The sequence below is a fragment of the Lepidochelys kempii genome, chromosome 17, assembly GCF_965140285.1.
Source record: "Lepidochelys kempii isolate rLepKem1 chromosome 17, rLepKem1.hap1, whole genome shotgun sequence".
Classification (NCBI taxonomy): domain Eukaryota; kingdom Metazoa; phylum Chordata; order Testudines; family Cheloniidae; genus Lepidochelys; species Lepidochelys kempii.
In genome coordinates this window covers 18,931,066-18,958,479 of record NC_136396.1, presented here as the reverse complement: position 1 = coordinate 18,958,479, position 27,414 = coordinate 18,931,066, and the positions used below count along the sequence as shown (strand labels likewise).

The window sequence follows — 27,414 nt, the reverse complement described above, 5'->3', positions numbered from 1 at the left end:
TCCCTCTTGAGTCTGCAGCCACTGGTTCGTCACTGAATCTCTCTCTGGAATAATGGCATCATGCTAGATCTGCTTACACTTCTCTAGCCAATGCTTCATCTACAAACTTGTCTCCCTCCCCACACTGCTGTAATGACTGTGGTTCATGGAGCACTTTGCATTGCATCTATGAGAATGACTGTCGCTCTGTATTTCTTTTAATAGGGTTCTCTCTTTAATCAGAGAGTAGAGCCAGGTTTGAATGTAAATGGGATTTTAATAATGAAACTTAGGGCTCGTGACAGATGTGTGCTGGACAGAACCGGTGATAGAAGGTCCATGCGTCCCCAGAAAACATACAGCAAGGAATGCTCTGACGTCTCTATCCTGCCTGGATCTGGAAGAACCACCTCTAAGGGTGAGAAGAGCACCTAGGCCTGGCCATGAACACCTGCCCATTTAGGAATTGGACTGAAAGCACTGGCTTATTTCACCCAGAGACTGGCCATCTCCTAGGCAGTGATTTGTAGCCACTTCTGCTTGAGGCCAAACCTTAACTAGTGACCGAGATCTGAACACCCCTTGTATCCTAGGAGGCATCCAGGCCCCCCGGTAGAATTTTGTGACCGGAGGAAAGAGACACAGGTTAAATGGGTATAAAAGTGTGGGTTTTCCTTTGTTTTCCTGAATGTATGTCAATACTGATTACAGTTGTTTGCCATAATCAAATTTAAAAGACTGAGAGAGAGCAAATTGCTGCAGAAACTCTTTTCTTTCAAGGCACTTAATGACCAAATGCTCTTCCAAATTAAATTAGCAAAAATTAACCCTTGGGACTGTGCCCACACACACACGCTGTCTCTCAAGCAGCCATTGTTGAGCCTGTGAGCCAAAAATAACTGTTCTTAGGGATAATAGTCAGTGGCCTGAAAAGAACATTGGGAGCCAGGAAGTTCTGAGTTCCAGTAGTTGGTAGCTCACTTTTGACGATGAGAGAAAGAAATATCACTTCTCTAGTAGGGCAAGTAGCTCAAATCCTGAAGATGGTCTTAGGAGCTTTCTCAATGTTAAGGTCATTAAATGGTCTGGTGTAAGAGCTTAAGGAGATATCTGTGGTTCTTTCAGTGGTTTCCTATTTAATATGTGAAGTAAACAGTTCACTGAAAGTCAGTCAAGCTGTGTCCTTTCATTCTGTCAAAATCTGCTTGGCACAAATCAGCAAAATTTTGGAGTTTGCTTTCTGGATGTAGCATAGTTGATGGATTAGTGCATGTGATGATGACACACGACGTTCCAGAAGATGCTGTAGAGAATCGTCCTCCATGGGAAGAGGATTAGACTAGATGAGCTGGAGAAAAAAACCTGAAACCTCATTTGTGGGTAGCATGGGATAAAAACCCAATATGATTAACCTTCAGTTCTCCACTTCATGGTAATTGGGAAATGAACTGCTTGCCCAATTTGAAAAACAAACAATAGGAAAAGCCCAATTTGTTGTCATTCGTAGCTTACCGTTCAGTGAGCAACTGAAGTTTAAATTACTAGTTTGGTAACGGGACGCGATTTCAGAGAGAGGAAGAGACATTGAGAGGGAAATGAATTGTAACGGTATGAGTGTCTGTGGCGAGAAGTGATAAAGGTAGACAGTTTTTATGGGCTACCATAAGAACTCTTGAAGAAGAGCCCCAGAGAAACAGGCACGTATTTTTCATGAGGGTGATTTACTGTGTGACCTTGGGGTTGTCATTTATGCCTCTATGCCTCAGTTGCCATATCTGTAAAATGGGCCGAATAGTTCACAAAGGGGATGGTGAGCCTTTGGAGCACTTAACAAGTAATTGGCAAGCTCCTCTGGTAGGTGGGGCTAACAACTGGAAACTCACAACCTGCAGTTGAAGTGTGACGTGTGCATATAAGTGCAACCACTTTGCATGTGTGATTGGGGAAATGGTCTGTCACTAGTTTCTGGTGCAGGATGGAAGCTGACCTTCAAGCCAGCCTGCTTCTGGCTCTTCTCTGTGGTTGGTTAAGGCTAATGAACCGTCGGTGGCAAAAGCTAAGCAGAGTGGATGTGAAATCTGGAGACGCAGAGTGTTCAGTGCCCAGAGGCATCTGATCCAGTTGTCTGTCTCCATCAGGGAGGATGGAAAGGGGTAGGTGGGTGTGGCCTGGCAAGGCTGATTGTCCTTGAGGCTGGGAAGCAGATGAGATCGGGGCTCTGGCCACCACTTCTGTGTTATGGCTGAGTTAGACTCAGCCCAGTACTAAAGTTCCTGAAGACTGTGCTGCCGAGTGACACATTTGTCCCCTCGCACATCTGCATCTGAGTAACGTCATTGCAGAGCCGTGCCTCTTTCACGTAAGAGGAGGGGATAAGCCCTGTGCAATCTGAATAGCCCTTGACTCACTTCAGTTTTACTGTAAGTGAGAACAAACTCTGGCCACTTGATTGTTCCCAGAAAATCTGACTTAGGGCAAGAACAGTGACAGCAGAGCAGTTAATGGACCAATCTAGACGGGATAGGAAGGGTATGGAGACTTATACATCCCACATCCTCAGCTTGCTCACCAGCTATGCTGTACCAGGGATAACCAGGCCCACTCTGTTTTTACCTGGGCAGTGTTGCCCAGTGGATGGAGCACTGAACTGGGACTTAGGAGATCTGGGTTTTATTCCTGGCTCTTCCCTGGGCCTGCTGGGTGATCTTGGCCTAGTCCCTTTTGCCTTTGTGGCTTGGCTTCCCTGTTGGTTAAACGGGAATAATGATCCTGACCGCCTTTGTAAAATGCTTTGAGATCTATGGAACAAAGGGATTACTACCTGGTATCAAGTCCAAACCCTGCAATTTCCCCTCCAGCGTTGCATACTTTTGTCCTGAGGGCTGGTGCGTGTGCAATGTAAGAACTGGAAACAACCAGAATAGGTATCTTGAGCTGGGATTTCCTTTTGGCTGTCCTTTGCTGGGGAGAGGGCAGCATGCAACCTCCCTCGTCCTTCATGTCTTTACATGCCTGTGTGCAGCGTAGAGGGAAAGACTGTCCTGCGCCTGGGTCCAGTCTCAGCCAGCAGAACCTTGGCTGAGCCTGAACTGACGTTTGGGTAGCAGCTGACAGGTTTGCTCACAGCCCAGGTTTGTCTTTGGGGCAGGGAGCGTCTCCCTGCTCAGTTGTGTACCGCACTGGCAGCGTGGGGTCCTGGCCCATGTTAGAGGCTGTTAGGTGCTACAATAATACAAATAATAAATATTAATCATTTGTCATGGGTCTAGTCATTCCCTGCTGTCATGGCCCTGCCACTTTGCTGGTGCAGTCACAAGGTTGGAGATGCTAATATGTACGATAGGTCCAAAGGCTGGCTGGGGGAATCCGTTGAACTTTCCTGAGCTGTCTTAGAGACTGAACTGAGGCCCGGGGGGATGAGAGACATGAAGGGGGCATCTCTGGAGGCAGAACCAAGCTTTCCCTGCCTGGCCGTTCTCGCCATGTGACATATAATTCGGTGAGACAACTTTTTTCCCCGGCTCTTTGCTACTCTGCAATGGCATCTGTCTTAACCCTGGCCTGAATGAATGCTCTTTTCCTTTGGAGAAGGGGCCACAAGCAGTGACAGCATGTGCAGCATATAATTCTCTGAACATCATTTGAAGGGGTGCTCTCCCAGCAGGTCTCCACATGGCTGAGTGGCTGAGCAGCTTTCAAAGTGGCTGAGCAGCTTTGAAACCCAGAAGCATCTGATACTCACTGAAACCTTGCCTGGGTCTCTGGTAAAGAGTCCTCCTGAATTCAGGCTAGCCTTGCCCTTGATAATTAATGATTTTTGGCTTGCATGGTTAGAGCTTTAGGAGGCTGCAGTTCTCTCTCTCGTACAGAAACAGCAAAGTTCTCTAGCTGCAGCAAAGGGGCTGGTGCTGCTTGAAATAACAAATTATTTTTGTAGATCAAGTCTGTTGCAAGATTCCTTTGCTGCATGCCTGTCAGAAAGGAGAAGCGCTACTTCCAGCACCCACCCTGGAGCTCTTCACTCCGTTCCATTGAAAGGCCGGGAGCCCTGGAGTGATGTGTGTTTAAGCCAGTGGAGTAAGAGTTACAGGAAATTACCAAGTGGATGAAGAGCGGTTTTGGTTCTTTGTAAGCCTCCATTTTAGAGCTAGCTACTGCAATTACCATTGCCCTCTTGTATGCCTGGAATACAGTGACCAAGAAGCCAGCGAGCCTGTGGATAGGGAGACTTCTGTAGAAACAAACTTCCGAAGACATGCACGCTCTTCCTTCCTTCAGCCCCTGAGGCTTTTGCCGTGCACTGCCTCTGGGGCAGGTGAAAGATGAGCAGATGGGGAAGGGGGGGTCTTTGCAACATAACAGGTAACCCACAATGGGACGTAAGTGGGCTGTTGGTGCACACCTCAGAGGTGCTTGAAGGCTGATGGCAGAGAAGTCACCGATGGATGACAAATGGATGCCTCTCCCTGGCTTATTAGAATGGCATGTTGCTTTCCTTATGGAGAGCTGGAGATTTATGTAATGTATCGTTCGGTGATGCAAAGTAGCTCCCAACAGAAGGCTGAGAGAGAAGAGTAGGGAAAGGAGTATCAACATGGGGGGCTGGGTTCTGTTCTGTAACGGCCGTGTGAAGGCAGCGTCACTGACTTTACATCAGTGTAGCAGAATTACTTCTGCCGGTGGAACTTCCAAAGAAAAACGACACTTCTTTCAGCAGGAACTGTGCACTGCTGCTGTCGAGAGCTGGTTTACAGCTCCTAAGTCAGTTGCTTAGCTTAAAAGGCCTGGGGGGTGGGGGCTGGTAAAGGTAGAGGGGATACGAAGGAAGGAGACATGGAGCTGGCAGGTGTTCACTTTCCTCCCCTTTCCTTTGAGCCCCTGTGGGTGTTGGAAGCACTGTCTTGTAGTTCTGAGGTGCAACCTCTAAAACAAAACCCCACTGAGAAGAAAACAGGGTTGGAAGCTGATGATCACAAGTCAAACTCTAGTCTCATGAAGGAGGCTAAGATTTTGTCACCTGATATTCTTAGTAAAAGTCACGGGCAATAAAGGAAAATTAACGGAAGCCAATGACCTGCCCCTGACTTTTACTAAAAATATCCATGATAAAGATGCAGGGTGGCGGGGAGCTCCAGCCCCCTACCCCTGCAGCTGGGGCTGCAGGGTCCCCCTGCCCTCCGTGGCGTGGGGAGCTGCAAAATTCCCTGCGACTGGCAGTGGCAGCCGGGGATCCCCCCTGCCACCCACAGCGGCTGGGAGTTTGGGGACCTTATTGTCTTAGGCGGCAGGGGTACCTCACAGCTCCCTGCCGCTGCGGGACCCTGCAGCACCCAGGGCAGAAGTCACGGATTCCATGACTAAATCCTAGCCTTACTCATGATCATCCCATCAAACATTTCCCTTTTCAGCTCCGCCTGTGACAACTCATTCAACACAAAGAGGCCGTGGGAATGTATTTGTATGGGGAGGTGACCAAAATAGGCTGCAAGACACAATAGGAGGAGAACTAGGAGCAAACAATTCCATCTGAAACTGGCCATTTTATTAGCCCTTGGAATGCAACAGGTAAAAAAGGTCACTCTACTCATTTGTAAGAAGCCTGCCCGCCTCTGGACCTGTGCAGAGAGCCAGTGTCTCTCCCTCCTTGTTCCCTTTTAATCCCCATCAGATAACACTGTCTAAAGTGCCACAACAAGATGTGAGTGTTCCTGCCATCCCCAGAGAGCTGGAGGCTGCCCATGTTCATTTGATACAAATACATGGGGAGATGTGCATGTAAATGGCTGAAGTGTAAAATCGGTGCTTGGTCATGGATGAAAGGAAAATTAGAGGGAAAATCACCACCAAAATTAAGAAAAGCAAATAGAACTGGTTTGAGGGTGTTTTTTTAATTAAAAAAAATAATCCTTGACCCCTCAAACCTGTCTGAAGGTCTTGTTTTAAAATATAAACACAATAGTTTCTCATTCCCCACAGGAACCACTGTTGGCAATGGCCAGGGAATGAAACCAACACAGAGACTGCTGGTTTTTCAGCCTGGCCATCTGCATGACAGGAGGAACCAGAACAGCATTTGGGCTTGAATCTTGTGAGGGGCAGAGCCTACTCATCCCTGGGCACTGAGGGTATTCAGCAATGGTCCTACCCCCTCCGTAGTAGAGTATTTTCTCCTTCCTATTTATACCTAGCAAAGAATATTTCATCTCAACTGCAGGTGGCCCTGATCCTCACACAGCAGGGACCAAAGCTGCCTTACAGGGCTGGAGATGCTGCTCCTTCCGACTGTGCAAGACCTCAAACAGTTACTTTAGCTGTCGGATTGGATTTCTAAAACTAACTGCAAATTTTGTCCTCCTGTAGCTGGGAATTGAACTGGGATGCTTCTTGCTTGTAAAAAACAGAACCACAAAGGCAAATCAGTCTTGATGCATGTCTAGGTTTATTTGATCACGTCTTGCATAGCTCAATAATATCTATTTTAAATCATTTATGGAAGATTACATGTGCCAATTTCTAAGCATGTTTTGCAATTCTAATACACGCAATATAGCATCTAAATAAAGTAAGCCTGACTTTCCCTATGAAACCTAAAAGAAACTAGCCTAGCAAATGTCCCATTCTTACCAAGATTGCTCTTTTAGCAAGGACAGCAAAACACCTATTTATTCCATATATAAAGATCATTATCTTTTTGGATGTGAAAAGCACCCATAACTTGCTCTGGTCTTTGAGAGCTCACGTCTACTTTACGTTCCCAATCTTGCAAGGGCCGAGCCCCATTTGCTGCCCCTGAAATCAATGCGAGTTGGAAGGTGCTCTGCACCACACGTAATCAGGCCCTGAGAGAGATGGGGCATAATCTCTCGAAAGCTGGAGAGATTGTCCTTTCAGATAAAGTTGCCTTCCTCTTAAAAATGCTGATAAACATTACTTTGAAGCAGCAGCACAGACCTGAGCTGGATACAAATCTATGGAAAATTGGCTGTGTTTTGATCATAATCTCTGAGACGCAAGACTTATCACTGAGTTATTCAAAGAGAGGAAATAGTGACAACAAACAAAATGCTGCAGCTTCATAAGAAGCAACGGCCTGTTCAGTTTAGAGAGTCCCGTTCATTTTAACAAACACACCAATACTTCGGCCCCGTCTATTTTTATTTTATTTTTGTGCTGCTGTGAAGGGGGTAAATCCCCAGTAGAGTCACTGCAATGTAAAACAGGATTTACACTAGTAATTTACTGGTGCACATCCCATTTTCCACCATTACACTGCTACAAATCCCTCATCTAGCCACATTGTTATCACATCCAGGGCAGATTTCTCTCCCCTAGACAAGCCCTGAGTCTTCTTGAACCTCTCTGTATAGACAGGGGCTGATTGGTCCTTGTGTATTATCATCTTCATTGCAATTAGTATTTTACTGTTTTCTACAGGCTGAGCAACTATAAATAGATCTTCATTGCTCATGGCATATGGAAAGTCTTATCACTGATTGCGTATTCTATTTATACAACCACACTTACTAACACATGCGTGTGGTTTGCTATGCAATATTAACCATAAGGCAACAACAGTCTTGTGGCCTAGAATGGGGATTTTAACTGAGCAAGAATGGACCGTACTATTAACTATAGAGTAAGGGCCTGATCTGGCATGCTACTGAGTACTTTCAATGATCACTGCAGTCAATAGAAGTGGAAGGTGCTCAGCACCTTGCAGGAACGTGGAATCCTAGTAGGAATTTACAAGCTCTATATAAATCAGCTTACCAAGTATTTTCTTTCCCCCAACTAAATCAATGACTTTTATTAGCAGAGCAGTCAGATTTCCCCCCAAATAACCCACGGTCAACAATTAACTCATTCAAGCTGAAAAGTAGCCCAGAAGGGTCAGACACTTACCCACCAGGCTGCAATGCAAGCAAGTTTGCCCATCAGACATCTTGCACTGTGCTAACACATCCTTTGCAGCAAAGCAGAAACATTTCTATTATCCGAGAGTGCCCACTGCACTTCCAATGAGCTCCATGCTTATTAGCCACACTTCCCTCACGCCAATTAAATCCTAAACATCGAGTCCATTTCAAGTGTAAGTCAGTCTCCAGTTCAATAATGCCAATAGAAAAGCCTGTCAGCTTTTACTCGACAGCACTCTCAGAGGCCTCAAGAAATGCACATTAGATTACATACAGAGCTGAACAAGATCTTAATTCAATAAGAAATACAGTGTTTTCCTGTCTCTGGATGACTGACCTCACAAAGGGTAAGACAATTTATTGTAGGCTCTTGCAACAAGCCATTTCAAAGTCCAGTAAAATCTGTAGTCTTTGATCACTCAAGAATTTGCTAGAGCATGAACAAATTTTTTAAATACAAGGCCATTGTAAAAGCCACTAATTTCAAGGGGTCAGTTTTCCCTATTTCATGGGAGGTTTAGCCAGGCTAGTGTGTTGGACTTCAAAGAGGTTACGAGGTGGTGCTTACATCAAAGTAGGGTCCCACCCTGTTCCCCAGCCCTCAAAAGCTACATGAAGATGTTAGCTTTCAACAGAACAGTTCCCTACCTCCTACAGGTTTGTAAAGCAAATCTAAATGAAATGAGGATGAACTCTCCCCAAGTTACTTTGGAGATTCCTAAAGCTTCAGACACCATCACCCAAGGGAATACACAGAATTTCTACGATTCCAGATGGAATCTGCTTCCTTACACTTATGTTTTGCAAAACGACACTCCATCATTGCTGCTTCTAACCTACAAGTGTCAGAGTGGGGAAGGGATCACTGCTTCTCCATCTTACAAAGCACAAAGGTAATCTTAGAAAGTTCAAGTCAAGCAGCTGTCTGTGCACAATGGTCACAGCAGGGACAGAAAACATGGGAACAAGTGCAGCCAAATGCTACTGATGGAATTAACAATCCCTGGGGATGTGAAGAGCCTCGATTCCAGCCTTCACTGCCACATATCGCCATTGTCTCCATTCTCATGGAACTTGTGCAAGTGATCAGCATACCTGAAAAGAACAAGTTAAATAATGAATCAGCACAAGTTCCACGGCAAGACCCAATACACACTGAAATCAGTATGAAGCCAGACTGCCCTTCCAACAACACCTATCATAATCAGGACCATAGTCTCGCTCACACCACCAGGAAATCCCTATGAGTTAGTCAGAGCAGCTGAAAACAAATCATGGGACCTGATCTGGATGTCTTTACTCACATCTGGAGCAACTGATTGTTGTTTTGTTTTGCTAGCCATTCTGAAAAAATTGGGGGGAAAAAACCCATTTTGGGTTGACCCCAAATGAAATTTTTTTGGCAAACTGGAAAAAAGCTTATTTCAGTTTAAAATGTTTCATTCGACTCAAAACAATGTTGTGTTTAATTTTTTTTTTGAATACTGAAAAAATGGAAGGTACATTTTGAAACAAAGTAGTTTAAAAATAGCACATTTTTATTTTGTGGGGATTTTTAACCAGAACCATTTGGTGGATTAAACACAATTTCCCCGTGTTTCAGTTAATCTGAATCTACATTTTTCAGTGGAAAAAAAGTTGTGGCTGAAAATCTTCACCAAGCTTTATTCCACCCTCATTTACGCGAGAGGATTACTTGTGCACATGGATGTTGCAGGATTAGGCCCTCAGCTTCTGAAAATATTGGTCTCCAAATTAATCGATCTCTCAGGTATTTGTCATTCTGCAGCTAATTTCAAAACTGGTGTTCTGCTCCGTAAGCCCGTGTAGATATGGTACAGCAGGCTTCCATGTTTATTGTCTTAAAGGTTTGCAGTTCTAATGAGTAAAACAGTCCCTCCAGCAAGCTGAGCCTGTATTGTTTTATTCTTGTGCATCTTCACCAGCAAAATGTCCTCCTCACCAAATTAAGGCTTAGGTTACATCTCTAAAATCCTATTAGCGATTGCTGATAAAGGTGTCATGATTAGAACTTAATAATTCTATTGGTTCACAAGAAGGAACAAAATTCAGCTCGCTCTGTCTGAACTGGTTTTGCCTTTGCAGGGCTATTAAGAGTCAACCTTTACTTCCGATACTAAAGATAGTAGATAAGACTCTTAAAAGTAGTCACAGGGAACTAACTGATGTGCTGAAATAAGGTGCTGTTTTTCAGAACAGAACTGCACTTTAATGCGACCGTGTGTTTAGAAAGTGATTGCAAGCCCAAGTGTTCCTTTGGTTAAATCAAAGTTGCTCCTCTTCTCAAGACAGTAACTGTTTTGAAATCTGGATTGTACTGAATTGTTCTGTTTTCATACATACTTCTTGGCACAGTAAGCAGTGCAGTCCCTTCCCACGCTCTCACTCCAAGCAGTTTTGTAGAGTACCTGGGAAATAAGAAATGCTGTTAACTGTTTCCCATTGCAATGAGATGCCCCCTGTATTTACTTTCTGCTCAGTAAATTAGTGCAGCTGTGACCAGCATCTCACTTCTCTTAGCATAAGCCACCAACCAGACTTTGATGACCAACCCCCTGTGATGCTGTATTGCTTTACATAACCACAGGGTCTGATTCATCCATGTCTGTTAGAGAAATGTTTGCTACAGCCTTAAAGAAATAACTGTCTGCCCCAGTCAATCAAACGCACACAGTAAGGGGCTGGGTAGAATAGTAAGTGCATGCTTTGGATGCACGTGTCTCTTGGTTTTTCATAGCCATAAAACTATGTATGTTCTAGTGCGGGGGTGGGCAGTGTACGGCCGGAGGGCCGCATCCAGCCCTCCAGATGTTTTAATCCAGCCCTCGAGCTCCCACCAGGGAGCAGGGTCCAGGGCTTGCCCTGCTCTGCGTGGCTCCTGGAAGCAGCAGCATGTCCCCCCTCAAGCTCCTGTGCGTAGGAGCAGCCAGGGGGCTCTGTACGCTGCCACCAACCCAAGTGCCGCCCCCACAGCTTCCACTGGCCAGGAACCACAGCAATGGGAGCTACAGGGGCGGTGCCTGTGGACAGGGCAGTGCACAGAGCTGCCTGGCCACGCTTCCGCGTAGGAGCCAGAGCGGGAACATGCCACTGCTTCTGGGAGCTGCTTGAGGTAAGCATTGCCCGGAGCCTGCCCCAGCCCTGATGCCCCTCCTGCCCTCTGAACCAGCTTGGTCTCATCCCGAAGCACCCTCCTGCACCCCCCAACCCTACCCCGGAGCCCTCACCCCCTTCCGCACCCCACCCCCACTTTCATGAGCATTCATAGCCTGCCATATAGTTTCCATACCCAGATCTGGCCCTCAGGCCAAAAAGTTTGCCTGCCCCTGTTCCAGTGGATGGATTTCAATGTGGTCAAGAATATGAAATTTTTCAATACATGATTAAAGAGCACATTAAGGAAGAGCTGTGTGGTTGGAACACAGTTGTGAACTACCACCACTACTAAGAGATTTAAATATACTACATGATTACATATGAGGGTTAATTTTTAGAAAATAAAACTGAACCAGAAGCTTCAATTTCCCCTCCCTTGAGTTTTAGGACTTTTGCCTACCAAATTTGAATTAGTTTTGCACGCTGTAATTTGCAACCTATAATGTGCAGAGGGTCTCTGCAAACAGAGCAACGTAAAGGGGAGGAAATAAGACTACAGGAATGGGAAGGTCTAAAATCCATGAATGGAGATAAACTGGAGAGTTAGCAGAAGAAGAGGCTACAGGGCTGTCCAGGTCCATTGATGCAGTGTGAAATTAACAATAGGGAGACAGCATGGCCCAGCAGGTCGGGAACTGGACTGGGAGTCAGGAGTCCTGGACTCTGATTCTGGCTCTGCCATGGACTTGTTTTGAGACCACTAGCTAATAACTTATCTTTACCGAGCCTCGTTTCCCCTCATCTATAAAACCAGAATATTGTACCTTGCCCGTCTTAGTAGTGTGTTCTAAAATCCATGAATGAAAAGTGATTTTCACTATAGCACTCACAGAGCCATAGAAGTGTATGCAGTGCCTTTCACTGAACCAATGGGTAAGCTGCTAAAGAGCAGTTCTCAAGCTAAAACAATGATGCCTTTTGTGTCAATAAGAAGGGCTCTATTCCTTTTTGCCCTTCTTTAAACTCGTCGACAGAAGTAATGTGCAAATGGCAGGCCTCTCCAGAGACCTGATTTTCAGCTGCGCTGAGCACCCACAAATCCAGCTGAAGTCAATAGGAGCTTAGGTTACTCAGTACCTCTGAAAATAGCTATCCCTCCGTTTAAGTGCCATCTCCTGAAATGTTTAGCTTGTTGGCGTGTAGGTCTAGATACATCCTCGCTTCCATTAATGAAGAGGAGGGCGGTGGTATGGTGGCCTCTGTTGTACATCTCACTGGTCTGTTGACCATCTTTGATATTACACATATAATAAGTGTGGAGTGGAGAAATGATTTAAATAAAACTTTACAATCGACTTCACCGAAAAGCACAATGGGGCTGCAAATGCAGGCAGAAGACCTCCACATCTGCTGCTGAAGCTGATGTGCTAATGCCTTCGTGACTTGTAAGAAGGTATTATCCTGTCACAGGGGAAATGCTCTAATTCCACAAATACCATTCAGCAGGCCTCCAAATTAGGGTTAATTGAAATTCACAAAAGGGAGAAGAAAGAAAAGATTTGTGGAAAGGAAGCCAGATGGAGGGAGGTGAAGGCCTCTGTTTCTAGATTAAGAGGAAAAACATTTCTCAGATGGTAGAAGTGGATCAGACAGAATCATCCAGCCCATTGTTAAGTGTCTGCAGTTGGAGCCTGATCCAAAGGCCATTGGTGTCAATGGCTTTGCAGCTCTGGTCTTGTGATGTTTAGACAGAATGAGATTATTCCATCCATGTAATTCCTATGCCTAATAGTTTCCAGTTACATTTTAAACGTTAATGAAGCTTAACTTGGTATTTCTTTGCTTTCTTCCCCACAAGATGACTGCAGGTTGGCTTTATTCTGACAAAATCTGGGTAGAAACATTCGTTTGTCTTTCATCTTGTCTCATTTAATCATTGATAAGTTTTCCCTCCCATGACAGATAAATGCCCCAGAAATTCTGTAAATAAAACTTTAAACCAGGATAGACTGAAAAGCCCAATGCCACTACAAATATAGGCTGGAGACCTGGGCATCTGCTGCTGATACTTCCTATGCAACTCAGAAGCACAATCCTGCCACTGGGGAAATGCTGTAATTCCAGAAATACCATTCAGCAGGCCTCCACATTAGGGGGAATTGAAATTCACAAAATGGGGGAAAAGACAGCTGTGAACACAGCCCTGAGCACAAGGGAACTGCCAGATTGAGGCCGCCTTTATCTATCTGGTCTGAGTGGGCAGCCATCCAACTCCATTGGATCATATTGGGACTTTCCATCCATACCCTGCAAACTGACCCTCACAGGAGGCTGCCTATGCCGAGCCCCATTAAAGTCAACAGGGCTTCCGGCTTGGATCTGATCACAGGACTGGGGCCATACCGACTGGGAAAGGAAAATCCACAGTTTGCAGCTTCCTGCCTTTGGAAATACAGAGCAGCCAGAAGACATTGGGGGGTTGTTGTGGAAAAATCACTGGATCAGGGCACAGCTGCATTAAAAAAGGCAAAATAAGTCCAAGGTCCAAAAGACTGTAGCAAGCACATCAGTATCACTTCTTTGCAGTTATGCAGTGAGGGCCAGAATTCCAAATAGCCACAGCTAAGACACTGCGTGTTGGCTGCTTGCTGCTCGCGAAGCAGCCGAGAATTGCCTTGGTCCAAAACACAACAGCATACAATGACAACACTGTCATGTTTGCTAGTACTGGGGAATACCGTGTGAGCGGCTTTCATAGGGGCTAAAGCAACACAGCTACTAGACAGGGACACCTTTATGGGATATTTCTAGAGACCGGTAACTTTTCTATAGAAGTTTTAAACCAACCTATGGAAGTCTATAGCCAGGATATAATTCTCTGTTAAACCCGATAGGATTATCTAAATTTTAAATTGTCTACAGAAAGGAGATCATGGTCTATTCACCTGTATAGGACTTTTACAATTCTACAGGATTTTAAACCCAGGTTGTTTTTAACACTTAAGTTCTATAGGACTTTTCCCACAATGGAATTGGAGATTATTCCCTCTGGAAGAGGAGACATTGCAGTGACCTAATTAAGACTTTTAACATTATGAAAGGGAGAGATGTGTGGGAGTGTATTTACACTGGTAAATGTTTAGAAACTAAAAGTATCGACGCTAGGGGAATGTAGGACTCACTAGCAGAACTGTGTCCTGCAGAGTGTAAGGCAAAGATGGTACTGTAGTACATTGCCAAGAAAGGCAAAGCAGAGACTAACTGAGCTCAAGAACCATCTCCATTTGTTTCTGAAGAGATTAAGGGGGCGTGATGAGAAAGCAGGAAGATGAGATCACAGTGAGCCAAACGTAGACCAGCATGTTGGGTCACAGGGACATTTCTTATTTCTAAAATTTCTTACACTCTGAACTTCATGTTGAATGACTAGATTAATAAAAGCCTTTAAAACCCTGGTGAGTGGATGGTTTGCCCTAATGCTGTCAAGTTGTAGGAACTCCCAAGGACTCCTGCATTTAAATCGGGCTAAATCCTATGCAACTATCTGAAAGCAGAGAAGTAAGAGACTAGCATGTCAACAAAATGTGTATGTTGCCTACACTGCGCTAAAAACCCTGCAGCACTGAGTCTCAGAGCCCGAGTCACTCGATTCAGGCTTGCAGGGCTCAAGCTGCAGGGCTTAGAATTGCAGTGTAAACATTTGGGCCTGGGCTGGGGCCCAGGCTTCTGCCCGAGCCTGAACATCTGCAGTGCAATGTTTAGCCTGAACCCGCCGATCCAGGCCAGCCCCAGGTCTTTTATTGCAGTGTAGAGGTACCTCACGAAAGCTTATACTCTAATAAATTGGTTAGTCTCTAAGGTGCCACAAGTCCTCCTTTTCTTTTCACAGACAATGCGGCCTCACAGCTAGATCAGGGAAAGGTATCAAGAGACACCTGAGTTCTAGTCCCAGGTCTGCCACTTACCCACCGTGACCCTGGGTGAGTCACTTCCCACCTCGGTGCCTCTGTCTCCCCATCTCCTTGGGTGCATTGTGCTATGTGTCTTTTGGTGCACGGATGCATGAGCTATCACACACTTACTTGGAAGAGGCAAGAGTACGTCTCCTGGTTTAAAATGAAAAGCTGAGCACTTTATGGGGTATTTTCCGGCCATGATTGTAAGCAGTCATCAGTTCCCCTTTTAGACTTAAACACTTACCAGGAAGACCAGGCAATGCAGCAAGAGGGTGTAGAAAAACGCAACAGTGCGAGCTGCCTTGCTGGACAGGATCAGCCGCCCCTACAGCAAGATCAGAACGAGAAACAGATTCAGCCCAGTTAAAGCAAAATTACTTTGGCCACATTATTTTTATTGTTACATTAACCACTAGAGGGGCGCCAGCTGAGCTCAGGACCCCAACGTGGTAAGCGCAGAACACACACAGCAGGAGACAGTCCCTGCCCTACAGAGCTTCCAGTCTAAATGGACAAGACAGACAAGTGGGGGGAGAAAGGAAGGATTCTGATTCCCATTTTACAGATGGGGAAGCGAGGCATCAGGAGAGAGCAAGTCACTTGCCCAGGGTCACACAGGGTCTGTGGTGGAGCAGGCATCTGAACTAGGTCTGAGCCACTGGAACCCTGAGAGGAGGCATGTTCCATTCAAGCCAGCCAGAATACCGTATATTTGTTTAAAGTTGTTTACTTTTAAAAACTTTCTTGCATGTTTCAGAGGTAACCAATTCTTTGTACCTGGACAAGGAAGATCATTCTCCTGATTGCCTCATTCTGTTTCTCACTCTGGCCCACTTCATTCCCCTCTCTCCGTAAATCCAAGCAGCCTTACCAAACCTGTAAACAGTGCGTTAAACCTGTGTGCTCAGAGTACATTAAACAAGGTTTCATTTTGTGGCTTTATACCCCAGGCAGCATGCGCCACACACCTGCTCAGACAGACAAAACAGAACCTGGAAGGTATGATTAACGGGTCAGTCCTGCAAGGTGCTGAGTTCTCTGGCCCCAGCAGGCTCAGGGTTTTGGCAGCAATGGGTAGGTCTGCACACCAAGTCTCCGAGTCTCAGAACCCTGGTCAACTGATTCAGGCTGCAGGGCTAAAGAGCGTAGTGTAGATGTTTGGGATCAGGCTCTGAAACCCTGCAAGAGGGAAGAGGCTCAGAGCCCCGGCTCCAGCCCAAATCCCAACCTCTACACTGCTACTTTTAGCCTTGCAAGCCTGAGTCATCCAATTTGGGCTCCGAGACTCGCTGCTGAAGGTTTTTTTATTGCTGTGTAGATGTACCCAATGAAACTACTCATATGGAGAAAGTTAAGCAAGTGCGTAAGGGCTTTGCTAGATAGAGATGAGTGCTCAGAGCCTTGCGAGTTTAAGCCCTGCCCACATACTCCAGCTGCTGTATAGCTAATGGAGGTGATGATTTCAGGGGGCTTTCACATCCTGACATCTGCAGTAGCAAAGCTCGGATCCGAACACTCTGGGGAAGTTTGCATCTGGATCCAGCAGCTCAGACACGTCTCTAAGGAGCTCAGCCTAGACACAGTATTTGCATTTACACAAACTTCCCAGCCCCTTTGCTCCTTCCTTCTCCTGGGTTCAGGGAGGTGAATTTATTCTATGTTGTTAATTAGCAGCAGCAATGAGAAGAAAAAATTACAGGCAAAATAACTGTTCTTGGCTGAAACGTGCTCTTTACATAGCAAGTGCCAGACTAGACCATCTAGATCAGTGTCCTCTCTGACAGAGATCAGTACCAAGTACTTCAAAGGAAGATGCAAAAAACTCTGCATGGCTCTTATGGGATAAACTGCCCTCAGGGAAGTTTCCTCCTAGTCCCCTTTATTCCAGTGTGATCCCCTGCTGCTGCTGCGGAAGTCCCTTTCTAAGAGCAGACTGAAGTACTGGGCTGGCAAGAACTCTGTACAATATGCACAGCACCAGGTACCTTCTGCAGTGCTGTCAGGCCGCTTCAGCTTGAAAATCCTACACCAATCTGAGACAGAGAAGAGATTTGCATTTAAAAAATTCCTCAAAAATCCTCTTACTAAGATGCACTTGCAACCCTCTCCCCCCCAACATTACCTTAAAGGTCTAGCTTAAACCTACAGATGCAAAAAATAATTCAGTTTTAGAGCCAGTAATACAGGCTGATAATACAGCATAGCCCAACCCCTGCCTTGTGCTCAGCAGAGCCTTGGACCCAAAGGAAGGGAGAACCAGTGCAGCGGGCATGAGGCTGTGGAAGGAGCAGACTGTGGGAAAGCGTGCTCAGTCCATGTACAACTGTAGCATAGACACGGTTTGGAACCAAGAGCAGGGCTCTGCGAACTGGCTACACGGATCCCCTGACTAAATACCTAGCATATCTGGAGAGGGCAGTAGGGGGAATGGGGTAGTGGGCAGGGAGCCTGGTGCTTTGAAGTCCTCACAGTCCCTGTGTTGACTTGGGCTGTGCCCAATGAGGGAAGCCCTTGGCCCTCATACTGAAGAAAAACACAAGCCATTAGGAGTTCAGGATGCCCCAAGAGGCCCCTCCTGTCTTTACCAAAGGACCGGGTTGGTTTTTCCCCAGTTAATAGTTTGTTTCCCCTGTTTTCTGATGTTTCACAGTTAGTCCCTGAGCTGCTGACTGGTGGGCATGTGGGTAGGCATTTCTCACCTGGGGCCCTCATAGACGTCCCTCTGCTGCACACTGGTGAGCAGCATTCAAGATGAGCTCACTGTACCAGGTTTTTGCGGGGTAACTAACACTCACCTTTTCCCATCCCAGGTTGTGAACTATGGTCCTGTGCAGCCCCCACCTGAGCCTTTTCAAGGTAAGCGACCGATAATGACATTCATACACATTAGATACTTTACATGAAATCCGTGCTGGGGAGCTATCCCTGGAGACTGTCCCCTCTGTGTATCTCCAGGATGGGCATCTACACTGCCCTGCTAAAATGCCTCAGCTTCGACCCAGCAGGCTCATTGGTAGAGATGAAAGGGAGATTCAGCCTTCATGGCCATTGAATCCTGGCCAGGATGTCATTACAAATTGTGATATGCACACCTGTTCTTACAAGAACTGTGTTGCCATCAAACTGCTCATTTTGGAGAGCAGCAGCAAACAACTGTCAGGTGTTAATGATGTTCAGTCACTACTGACCTGGGTCAAATCTGAGCTGGTGACTAAAATGGGAAAATCTCCATAGCCCGCTCCTCTGGGACATTCAGGATGCCAGGGAAAACCTAAAACCCCTATCATCATCCAGGATGGAATTGTTTTACAAACATGGGGTCAGAATTTATCTCTGCTTTAACAGCAGAGACAAATTCTGGACAAAAGTAAATTCTCATTTAAGCCCCCAAAATTCTATCAGGGGATTTCACAGGATGGAATTAAAGAAACAAAACCCACACCCAAACCAATTCGTTGCTGATGTCCTTTCAGCTACTCAAGGCAATGGAGATCACTACTGAAACAAACAAGATTATGTTCTTAAATATCCAGAGGAATAACTCCCTTAAGTCCGCTTTTTGTAAATGAGTTGTTTCGATTCACTGAGGCGCTAGCATTCCACCTTATCCATATTCATGTTGGCATTTGCTTGGATTTTATGTGAATGGTGCAAAGACTGTTTTGCTTGTAATACAGTATATTTTTGTACTGTAGCCAACCATCCCAGATGTTTAACCCCTTTCACGCTGGACTATCAACGCATTACAACACTCAACCCAGTGCCTGAGGCTGCTAACATCACAAACTCAAATTTAAGTCAAATCTTGGGAAAAGCAAGATTTAAATTTGAACTGGGACAACACATTTGTTCAGGGAGGGCAGTGGGAGTTTTGCTATTGATGTCTAAAGTAGCAGGATCTGGCTCAGAGAGTAAGGTTGATAGCGACAGCAAGAGATGTCACCCACGGGCCAGTCACATGGCAGTAAGGCACCAGTTCTCTGCCCTCCGTTCCCCCCAAGGAGGCTCCACCTCAGGCCCCTTTGATTTGGAACAGCCCTATGTTCCTCTCGCTTAATGTTAAAAAGAGCTACATGCACATACCCACTGAACGGGAGCCCGTTCCCTCTCCACGTGCTGCACCCTACAAGCCAAATGAAATAGATCTGTTCTGATGGACATAACTGCCCGGCTCGCAAAGTATCCAGGAGCTCGATGCGTTCTGACTGCTGAAACCAAACACACCCAGGCTGCGCTGTGCGGGGCTTCAGCCGCTGGAATGGAAATACACACCTTGCGTTGAGTTGTGAAGCACCTTCCAGCCCACTCTGCCAGCTCCACACCTCCTCCCACTGCGCCGCAGAGACGTTACTATTCCAGACACATTCATCCAGTGGCCTCTGCTCGATACCCAGAGAGGGTTTTTATAGCTCTCTTTGAGGGAAGAAGCAGGATGGGGAGGGAGGATTATCTGCCAGCAGGTTTAGTTTTGCAAGGCAGCTTGAATAACGAAGAGGATACCAGCTGAAAAGTCAGTTGGCAACCATATCAGATCCATCTCTGTGCAAATCAACAACTGCTGGGTGGTGTAAGAACGCAGAGTTAGGACAGCAAATTGGCAATTTCTGGGCCAAATGCTAAAGATCCCAGGGGTCTGGGCTAACACCATTGGAAATACAAAATAATCTTAATCTGTTTGATATTTCTCAAAGGTCACTCCAGCCACCCAGGCATTACACTCTGGATCCCAACAGCAATCGGATCCTGTACCCTATGGTACTGTGCCCAGTTACCTCTGCAGCTCTAGTTTAGAGCCTACCTTAATTAGTATAATCCCAAATCCAGTCGCAGGTGCTTGTCTACACTTGTGCTCCCTAACCAGTGAGAATTTTGTTGTCAAATTCCCAGTTTAGACAAGACTTATCCGTGTTACGGGGGAAGGCCATCACGAGAATTCATTTTCCTCGACTCCATCGGCTGGCAGGAGGAGACCGCACCTGCTGAGAGTGCTAGGATACCTCCACCTTGCAGAACCACTGCTTTTCTTTCTTTAGGAACAAATATGCTTAAAACTTGTTATTTAGCAGGAAACCTGTATAACCAAAGCTGCTATACCCAACGTGAGTGTTAGTGAAGAGCAGAACTGGGCTATGAGGCATCACACTGGATAGAATTCTGCTTATCTGCATTTTAGAAGCATCATGCTCTGGAATTCGTTTTCCCCTCCTCATTGTTCTCCGCTGTTCACTCTTCTCATATCTCACCTTTAACCCCTCCCCCCTTGGATTTATCCTCAGGCAAAGGCTAAATCACCTTCCCCTTTCCTCCCTGTAATTAGTTTACAAGAATGCTTATGTCCATTATTACCCCTTTGAAATTACAGCTTCCTTTACCCGCTTGTCTCCTCCTGCCACACTGTGCCTTGCACTCTGCATATGCAATTATGCCAAGCATTTGCTCATTATTTAGTCTCTCATTGTAAAGCATTGAGAGGCGCTTTGTGTGAAGGATGCTAGATAAAAAGTAAATTAAACTGAATTATTGGGCTCTCCAACAGAGTTAGAGAGATGAGACGCAGAGCAATGACCAGTGCAACTCAGGTTCAGGATCACCCTGAATCATTTGGAAAGGAGAAGTGTCAGTGGCACTTTGAACATGTTCTACAAACAGCAGTAAAGCCAGAGACCTGGGGATTTACTGCACTGTACAGGCTTTGTAGTCTCTCTCACTTCATCCGGGATACAGACTAACCCATGGATGTTCTAGCAGAGTCAGCCGGTGGGAAATCATGAGATTATTTTCAGACAAACTGTCCTTGAAGTCCATGGGAATTTTGCCCAAGAAAGCAGCTCAGGAGGTGGTCCCCAGAGACAGAGTTCAAACAACATTCAGGTACTATCACCGCCTCTTTAGAAAGAGATTTAGTGGAAAAGTTTGTGAGGGACTCACGTAGCCCTGAGAAGATGCAGCATCAATCTTAATCCCTACCGATAGCATGCCATCTAATTGAGAGGTGGGATCAGGTCTGGATTTCTGACACCAAACAGCCCAAAAGTCCAGGTATGGGGGATAGTGGAGATTCTGCTCAGAGGTGTCAGACTCTGGGCTCAGGCTAAGAAACTGGAGTTTGGATTTTGAAATCCCATAAAGTTTGGGTGTTGAGATTTGGGATTCCAGTCCTGGCTCCTCTCCAGTAGTGACAATGCCCTTACGTTTGCGTTTTTGCTTTCAACACACAGCATAAGCCAACGTGTCTATTTTATGGTTCTAATAACATTCTTAATGTGGCTTTATATGGTGTTCGTTTTCTCTTTTCCAGTCATTGATTTTTCTTCTGACCATGATTAACGTATTTACTGGTGCCCAATTGCATTTTTTATGCATTTCCTCTAGATAAGGAAGTTACTTGCCTTGTTGTAACTGGAGATGTGTGGTCCCCATTTCTAGTCCACTGTGGGGTCCGCATGCAGTCTGTGCACCTGAGACCAGAGAATTTTTGCAAGCTTTGTCCACTGGTCCCTGGCTCTGCTTGTGCTCCGTGCTGAGGGTATAGGGGCAGTGCATACCAGTTCCTTCTCTTCTGTGAATCCAGTCATGATCCAAAGCGGAGGGGAACACAGATATCAAATCATCATAACCATCATTAGATCTGCATAGTCTACTGAGGATCATTGGGCCAGCCAGAGTCACCATGGTTGATGGCATTGCACCAGGCATCACGTAGCGAATTTCCTAGATCTAGATCAATCCTGCAAACCCATGAATCTCTAGGGCAGTCCTGTGCATGCAGAGCCGTCCCTTGGGTTCGGCAAATTGGGGCAACTGCTCTTGGCCCCGTGATTTGGATGGCCCCATGGGCCGGTGTGATTGGCTGGTACGGTCAGTGCTGGAAGTGATGGATTTGTCACATCTGCTCCGGGCCCCGCACCCCCCGTAGGGGCGGCCCTGAGTGCGTGGCTCCAGGTCGGGTTACAGTGTGCACCCCTTTGCACATTTATTGAGAGATTGGGAGCATGGTGTGCTGGTGTGTCTTTGCCCATCCTGGGAAAGTGGTCAAAGAGCATGCAAAGTTGCGGCTGAATATAATGAGCAACTGAAGGAGGGCTAGATGTCTGCGAGATTGTGGCCTTTTACACAAAGTCAAACCACTTTATGCGCAAGATTTGGCGCTGATAGCATATGGAATGCCTCTAGCCACTGCAAGTCTATCAATAAGAGGCGCCAAGTTTCTGACTGGTATAGCAATACAGGTAGTACACAGGTTTGATAGATCCTGAACTTTGTCTCAGGGCAAAGATGGTTTTGCAACCATTAGTGAGATATGGGTTTCATGCAGGAAGGTGGTAAGACCTAGTTATTGGAGGATGTCCAGTGTACTATGACTGTTTGAACTTTGCTTACAGCCTACTTAGATGAACTCATCAACACTCTCCATGGTACTCAACCCCACCTGCACCAGGGGTTCTGGTGGCCTAACTCTGATATTCTGGACCTTTGTCTTCTGCCATGAGACATTCAACCCCATAGTGCAGTCAGTGTCTTGCAGACCTTGGAGGGCGGGGCTGATATTCTCGGTCTTCTGCACAAGCAAGGCGGCATCGTAAACATAGTGAGCACTTCTTGACCAACCTTGATTTCGACGTACGGAGCAGCAAGTCCTAATATCCAGTAGATAGCTCGACAGACTAGTGTTGGGGCGAGAATGCATCCCAGCTGCACACCTGAGGTTGTGTAGGAATGTGGTGAAACCCATGAACCAACGTGCACAGTCACACTGGTACCGGTGTGAAGATTTAGCAGAATATCTGGAACACCAGCTCCTTTCAGTGTGAGCCAAAGTGCTGACCCATCAATCAAAAGCTGCTTTGACATCAATATATGCCACATGAAGAGAGCGGTTGATTCTCAGTGCAGCTCAGCCAGAAGCCGGAGAATAAGGACAGTATCCATGGTCGATACTCCAACAGTGAAACTTGTTTGCTGTGGATGATGATGTCTGTTAAGGAGCAGCTGCATCCTACCAAGCAGAACGTGAGCAAAGACTTTTCCAGGGATCAATAACAATGAGATCAGCCTGTAGTTGCCAGACTCAGTGCGAGATCCTTTGCCCTTGTACAGGGCCACTCTCATGCCAGCTTTCCATTCTGCTGGCACTCTGCCTGATGCCCACACTTCTAAGAATAGTTGATGCACGCTGATGCTGCCTGGTTCGAGGACACTTCTAAGCAGCTCACGGGGAATATGATAATTGCGTCTGGGCTCAAAAAGCATCCCATTATGTTGTGGTGGCGTATGCTGCCTTAGGGTTTGTCTGCACGAACAGTTCCTGTTTCAAAGTGGTGCAGCTCAAAGTGCAGGAGGGAACTTCTAGTGCACAGTAGCATGGTGCATACAGACTATTAGTGAGCTGCCGGTAGTGAGAGTTCAATTTACACCCCTGCTTGCCTCCTCCTGTTTGTATAGGAGAGCCCTTAGTGACTGAGATGACAACTAGTGGCTAGTCCCCGCAACTATAACAGCCTGCTACTTACTTACAGTTAAAGGGATCCCCTGTTTAGCTCACGTGGTAGGAGCAGATGCTGACAATCCCCATTTCTGGCTGTTGTGTCTGTAAATATGCAGCTGCAGTTTGTTAGAAATACATAAAGCCGGCTATGGGAATGAGTTTTGGCACCTGCAGGAATCCCAGGTAAAAATGCTCTACTTTTAGGTAGAGATTTGGAAAGCCACAAGGGATTTAGGCACACAGCTCCCAATAGTTTTCATGGGAATGGTCTCCAAATCCCCTAAATCAGCTTTGTAAATCTTAGCCTCATAACCAGCCCCTGTAATCTTTCTTTTGCGTCAGGCTCTAAGTACAGTATAACCTTGCCACATTAGTTACTGCAGCTGTTCTCTTTGCATCTCTGAAGCGCTGAGGTAACGTACAAGCCAACTACACATTTAGCAAATCCTGCCCCTCAAACAAAGTTAAAGGCACAATGGAACCAGACAATCTATTGCCCCAGAACAGAGTAGCAGCCGTGTTAGTCTGTATTCGCAAAAAGAACAGGAGGACTTGTGGCACCTTAGAGACTAACCAATTTATTTGAGCATAAGCTTTCGTGAGCTACAGCATCCGATGAAGTGAGCTGTAGCTCACAAAAGCTTATGCTCAAATAAATTGAGCCACTGAACACAGACCAGTCCCCTCTATTAAAGAAAAACGGTGCCCGGTAGGTGCAGACCTGCATTGCAGGCAGTGTGGAGTGGCAAATGCCCCAGCGCCGGTTCCAAGCAATAGTGTCAGGGAGACGCAACACCTCCCAGAGAGCACAGTTGTACCACCTTGTACTAGGTTGTAAAGCCCCTCAGTGGCAGGCCAGTTCTGCTCACTCAAGTACATGGGCAAGGGCTATGACCTCACCTTTTCCCACCCAGCAAGGCACAGTCAACCTACACAAGGATCAGCCCGAATCCGGCCTGGTAGGCATAAAACAGCTGTTGCATCTGCAAACGAGAGCTGGCGCTGCACATGCCATTGCACACCCAATCTTTTGGGAACCAGGCCCTCTGCTCGGTTTCCTCCTGTGTCACACGAGGTTAACACGCAGGAGTGTTACATGCATGCAACAGGACAGGGTATTCTGAAGCCAAGGCTATGTTTTTGCTGCCAGAAAGGGGTGTTTGTACAGCAAGACAGCTAACACAGGTGGGTCATCTCGCCGTAAAATCCTAGTGGAGACAGGACAAAAGTAGTTTTTACCTTGATGTGGCTCGATGAAGTCAACAACGTGCCCCCTCATGGAGCTGAACTCGCCTACTTACAGCAAGGTAAAATCCACTTTACCTTGAGCACGAGGATTTTACAGCGAGACAGCTGGCTCCCGTTAGCCATCTTGCTGTAAAAGCAACGCTGTTTCTGGCAGTGAAGTCATGGCCTTCAAGCGACTGGCGATTGTCAGATGCTTTTGGCTCCTCAGCTGGAAGCTACTCTAACAGGTGACGTATTACAGTGCTTGTAATGTCAGGGAATGACTGATCACAGGGCAAGGAGCCGGGGGAAATTATTCCCCCCCCAGCAGCACGTCTGTAGAAAGCATCTGTGCTGGAGCCAGAGTTCGTGTGTATAGGGGTGAGGGTGGGAACTTCCTGCTGACTTACTGTGGATGAAGGAGACTTGGAAGTTTTTCAGCTCAGGAATATCACGCATGTCAAGTCTTCTCTTGTTTTGCCATAGGACAAGAGAACGGGTAGGAGCTTTCTTAGCCCTTAACTGATGGCGGGGGCGGGTTGGCAGTTGAATCTCTCCTTCCTAGCATATGAGCTCACTAGATGCTGACAAAAACAAAGGCCTGGTTCCTGCTTTTGTCCCCCCGGCCCTGCAGATCAAGGGGCCCTAAGTCAGATTCAAGACGACCCTCCTTGTATAGGGGCGTCATCAGTGGTGCAGAGCTGGTGTAGGCATAGTGGCTCCTCGGCTGCCACTATTCCCCACCCCTGCTGTGGTTGGCGGAAGGCGTGTGACCAAGGAAAAGAGGGTGTGACTAAGGTGTCCAGATGCGTTGCTGATCCCCAGCTGCCCTTGCATCCCCTTTAGGGCTGTTCATTGCTGGTGCAATTTAGAGCAGCAGGAGGGATGCGCTAACTTACAGTGGGGGACCAGTCGGGCTCACTGAGACCCAGGACCAGGGGAGTATAAAAGGAGGCTTTTAACTTCACCGCTCTTGCCAAGGCATGCTGTGTGCTTCCCAGCTGCAGAGGAGAATCTGGGCCTAAGACTTTTAAACAGTGCCTAAAAATCTCTTCCCCTCTCAATTATTCCAGTTTCACTTCCTTGGTACTTGGGATTTCCCCCTTCTAGTAAGTGTCCAGTTGTCCTGAGTCTTCCAGGAAAAGCAGGGTAACAAAGAACTGAAGAGCAGAAAACAAGCAGATTTTTAAAACAACCACTGAGGCCTCCATAATCCATTATACAGCAGCAGAAAGGAGACATCTTCCCTGTACACTCCCCCGGCAACACATCACCTTTTGTGCACTACACACCACCTTCTGCAAGTCACCTTTAACTGATGTCAAGGGAAAAAGCCAAACTGTTCTAAAAGAACATTCTCTTAAATGAAAGCCAATACAAGCTAACCATCTGCCCCCCTCCTACCCCGATTCAGGACACCATGTCATGTGAGTCATGTGGCCATGGGCTGGATCTGAGCTTTGCCCCCTCAGCCATTCTGGAATCCAGTCAGCTGTGATGCAAACACCCTGATGAAGGGACAACAAGAGAGGAAACATTTGTCCTTATCTCCTCTTCTGAAGTGGAACCATTTGCAAAGACTCAGTAGGAGAGTTAAGAGTGGAAGAAGCGACTGTCTGTCCTTATTAACTTGTGAGGTCCAAGTGGTGTCAACAAAACATACATAAAATGATCCACTCTGAGCACACTGAGCTGGGACCCAGTGCTCAAGGGCTCAGAAAACAGGAGGTGGGCAGAGCGTATTTGACGTGAGATAAATGTTTATAACCAGAAGAAAATGTACTTGGCTGCTACTTTTCAGAGGTCCATTTGCTAAGAGTGAAAGTATTTGTGCTTAAAAAAATAGTTTCCTTCACAGCTCATCTTCCCATGCAAGAACTGGCTGCAGAGAAGTCCTAGTTCTGTATTTGGGACATCAGCCTGGTGCCATTGTGTCTGAAACTAGGATGTCACAAGTACAGCATGATTTGTAGCTCTGCCACAGGATCAGAGGGGGGCAATGCTGGCTTGAATGGCAATCAGCAAACCCAGAAAGGAAAATTCTGTGAAGGATCTGAAAGTGTGCAACCCTGTACACAGGAGTGTGAGAGGTTTGGCAGTTTCTGAAGAAGGAAGGTCCTTGTTGAAAGCAAAGAGACCAGCAAATTCTTTGGCAAGAGGAGAGCAACAAATGGAGACAGAGAATTATGTACTGTAGGTGACCTGCCAGCACTTACCATACTGAGGGTAGCTTTATCCCAAGGACTGAGGCTCAGATATTTCCTCTGGCGTTCCTGAAAGTAAATGGCACAAGAGGTTTCATTTGGGGCTAGAAGTGCTCATTTTAGATTTGGAGAAATATAGGGGAGGCTTGTTGCATGCCAAAAAACCAAGCAGCACTTCCTACTTCTCATGGAAGGGAGGGATGTAAGTGGTAGGCCAAGATTAACTGCCCTCTACTCCCAAATCTACCCCTCTCCAATGTTCTTACTCTAGCGGTTTAATGTCCAGATGTCAGCTACTACCTGCCTCTTCACAAAAGGTCCAGAAGGGTCAAAGGGTTTCTTTCCACCTTGTTACTGTGATTATTTATTGCTCAATTTTCCCAGTCAGTATTACTCTGCTGCCGTTGGCATTTGGGCCATGCAGCTGTAGAGCAGAGAGATAGTCTCAATACACATCTGGGAGCCTGGAGCTACTGCGTTATCACCCTGACTCCTTCAATGGTCAGGCCCAAGGCTCAACCTCTGCTTCA

At 46.4% G+C, this 27,414-nt stretch overlaps 1 protein-coding gene and 1 long non-coding RNA gene across 4 annotated transcripts in view; one reads left to right on the top strand and one right to left on the bottom strand.

Moving 5' to 3' along the window:
- The window catches only part of LOC144929524 (uncharacterized), a 169,614-nt gene that overhangs the window by 49,373 nt on the left and 92,827 nt on the right, over positions 1-27,414 (top strand). For both annotated transcript variants that reach the window (XR_013634785.1, XR_013634786.1), the window contains exon 3: positions 17,779-17,824. This is a non-coding gene — a long non-coding RNA (uncharacterized LOC144929524). The remainder of the gene's footprint in view (positions 1-17,778; positions 17,825-27,414) is intronic.
- The window catches only part of CUX1 (cut like homeobox 1), a 402,508-nt gene continuing 381,493 nt past the window's right edge, over positions 6,400-27,414 (bottom strand). For both annotated transcript variants that reach the window (XM_073315649.1, XM_073315650.1), the window contains 4 exons: positions 26,897-26,953; positions 15,213-15,293; positions 10,260-10,324; positions 6,400-8,990 (listed from right to left, as the gene is read on the bottom strand). In XM_073315649.1, the coding sequence (XP_073171750.1) occupies positions 8,930-8,990; positions 10,260-10,324; positions 15,213-15,293; positions 26,897-26,953 (264 nt within the window). In that variant the 3' untranslated portion in view covers positions 6,400-8,929. The remainder of the gene's footprint in view (positions 8,991-10,259; positions 10,325-15,212; positions 15,294-26,896; positions 26,954-27,414) is intronic.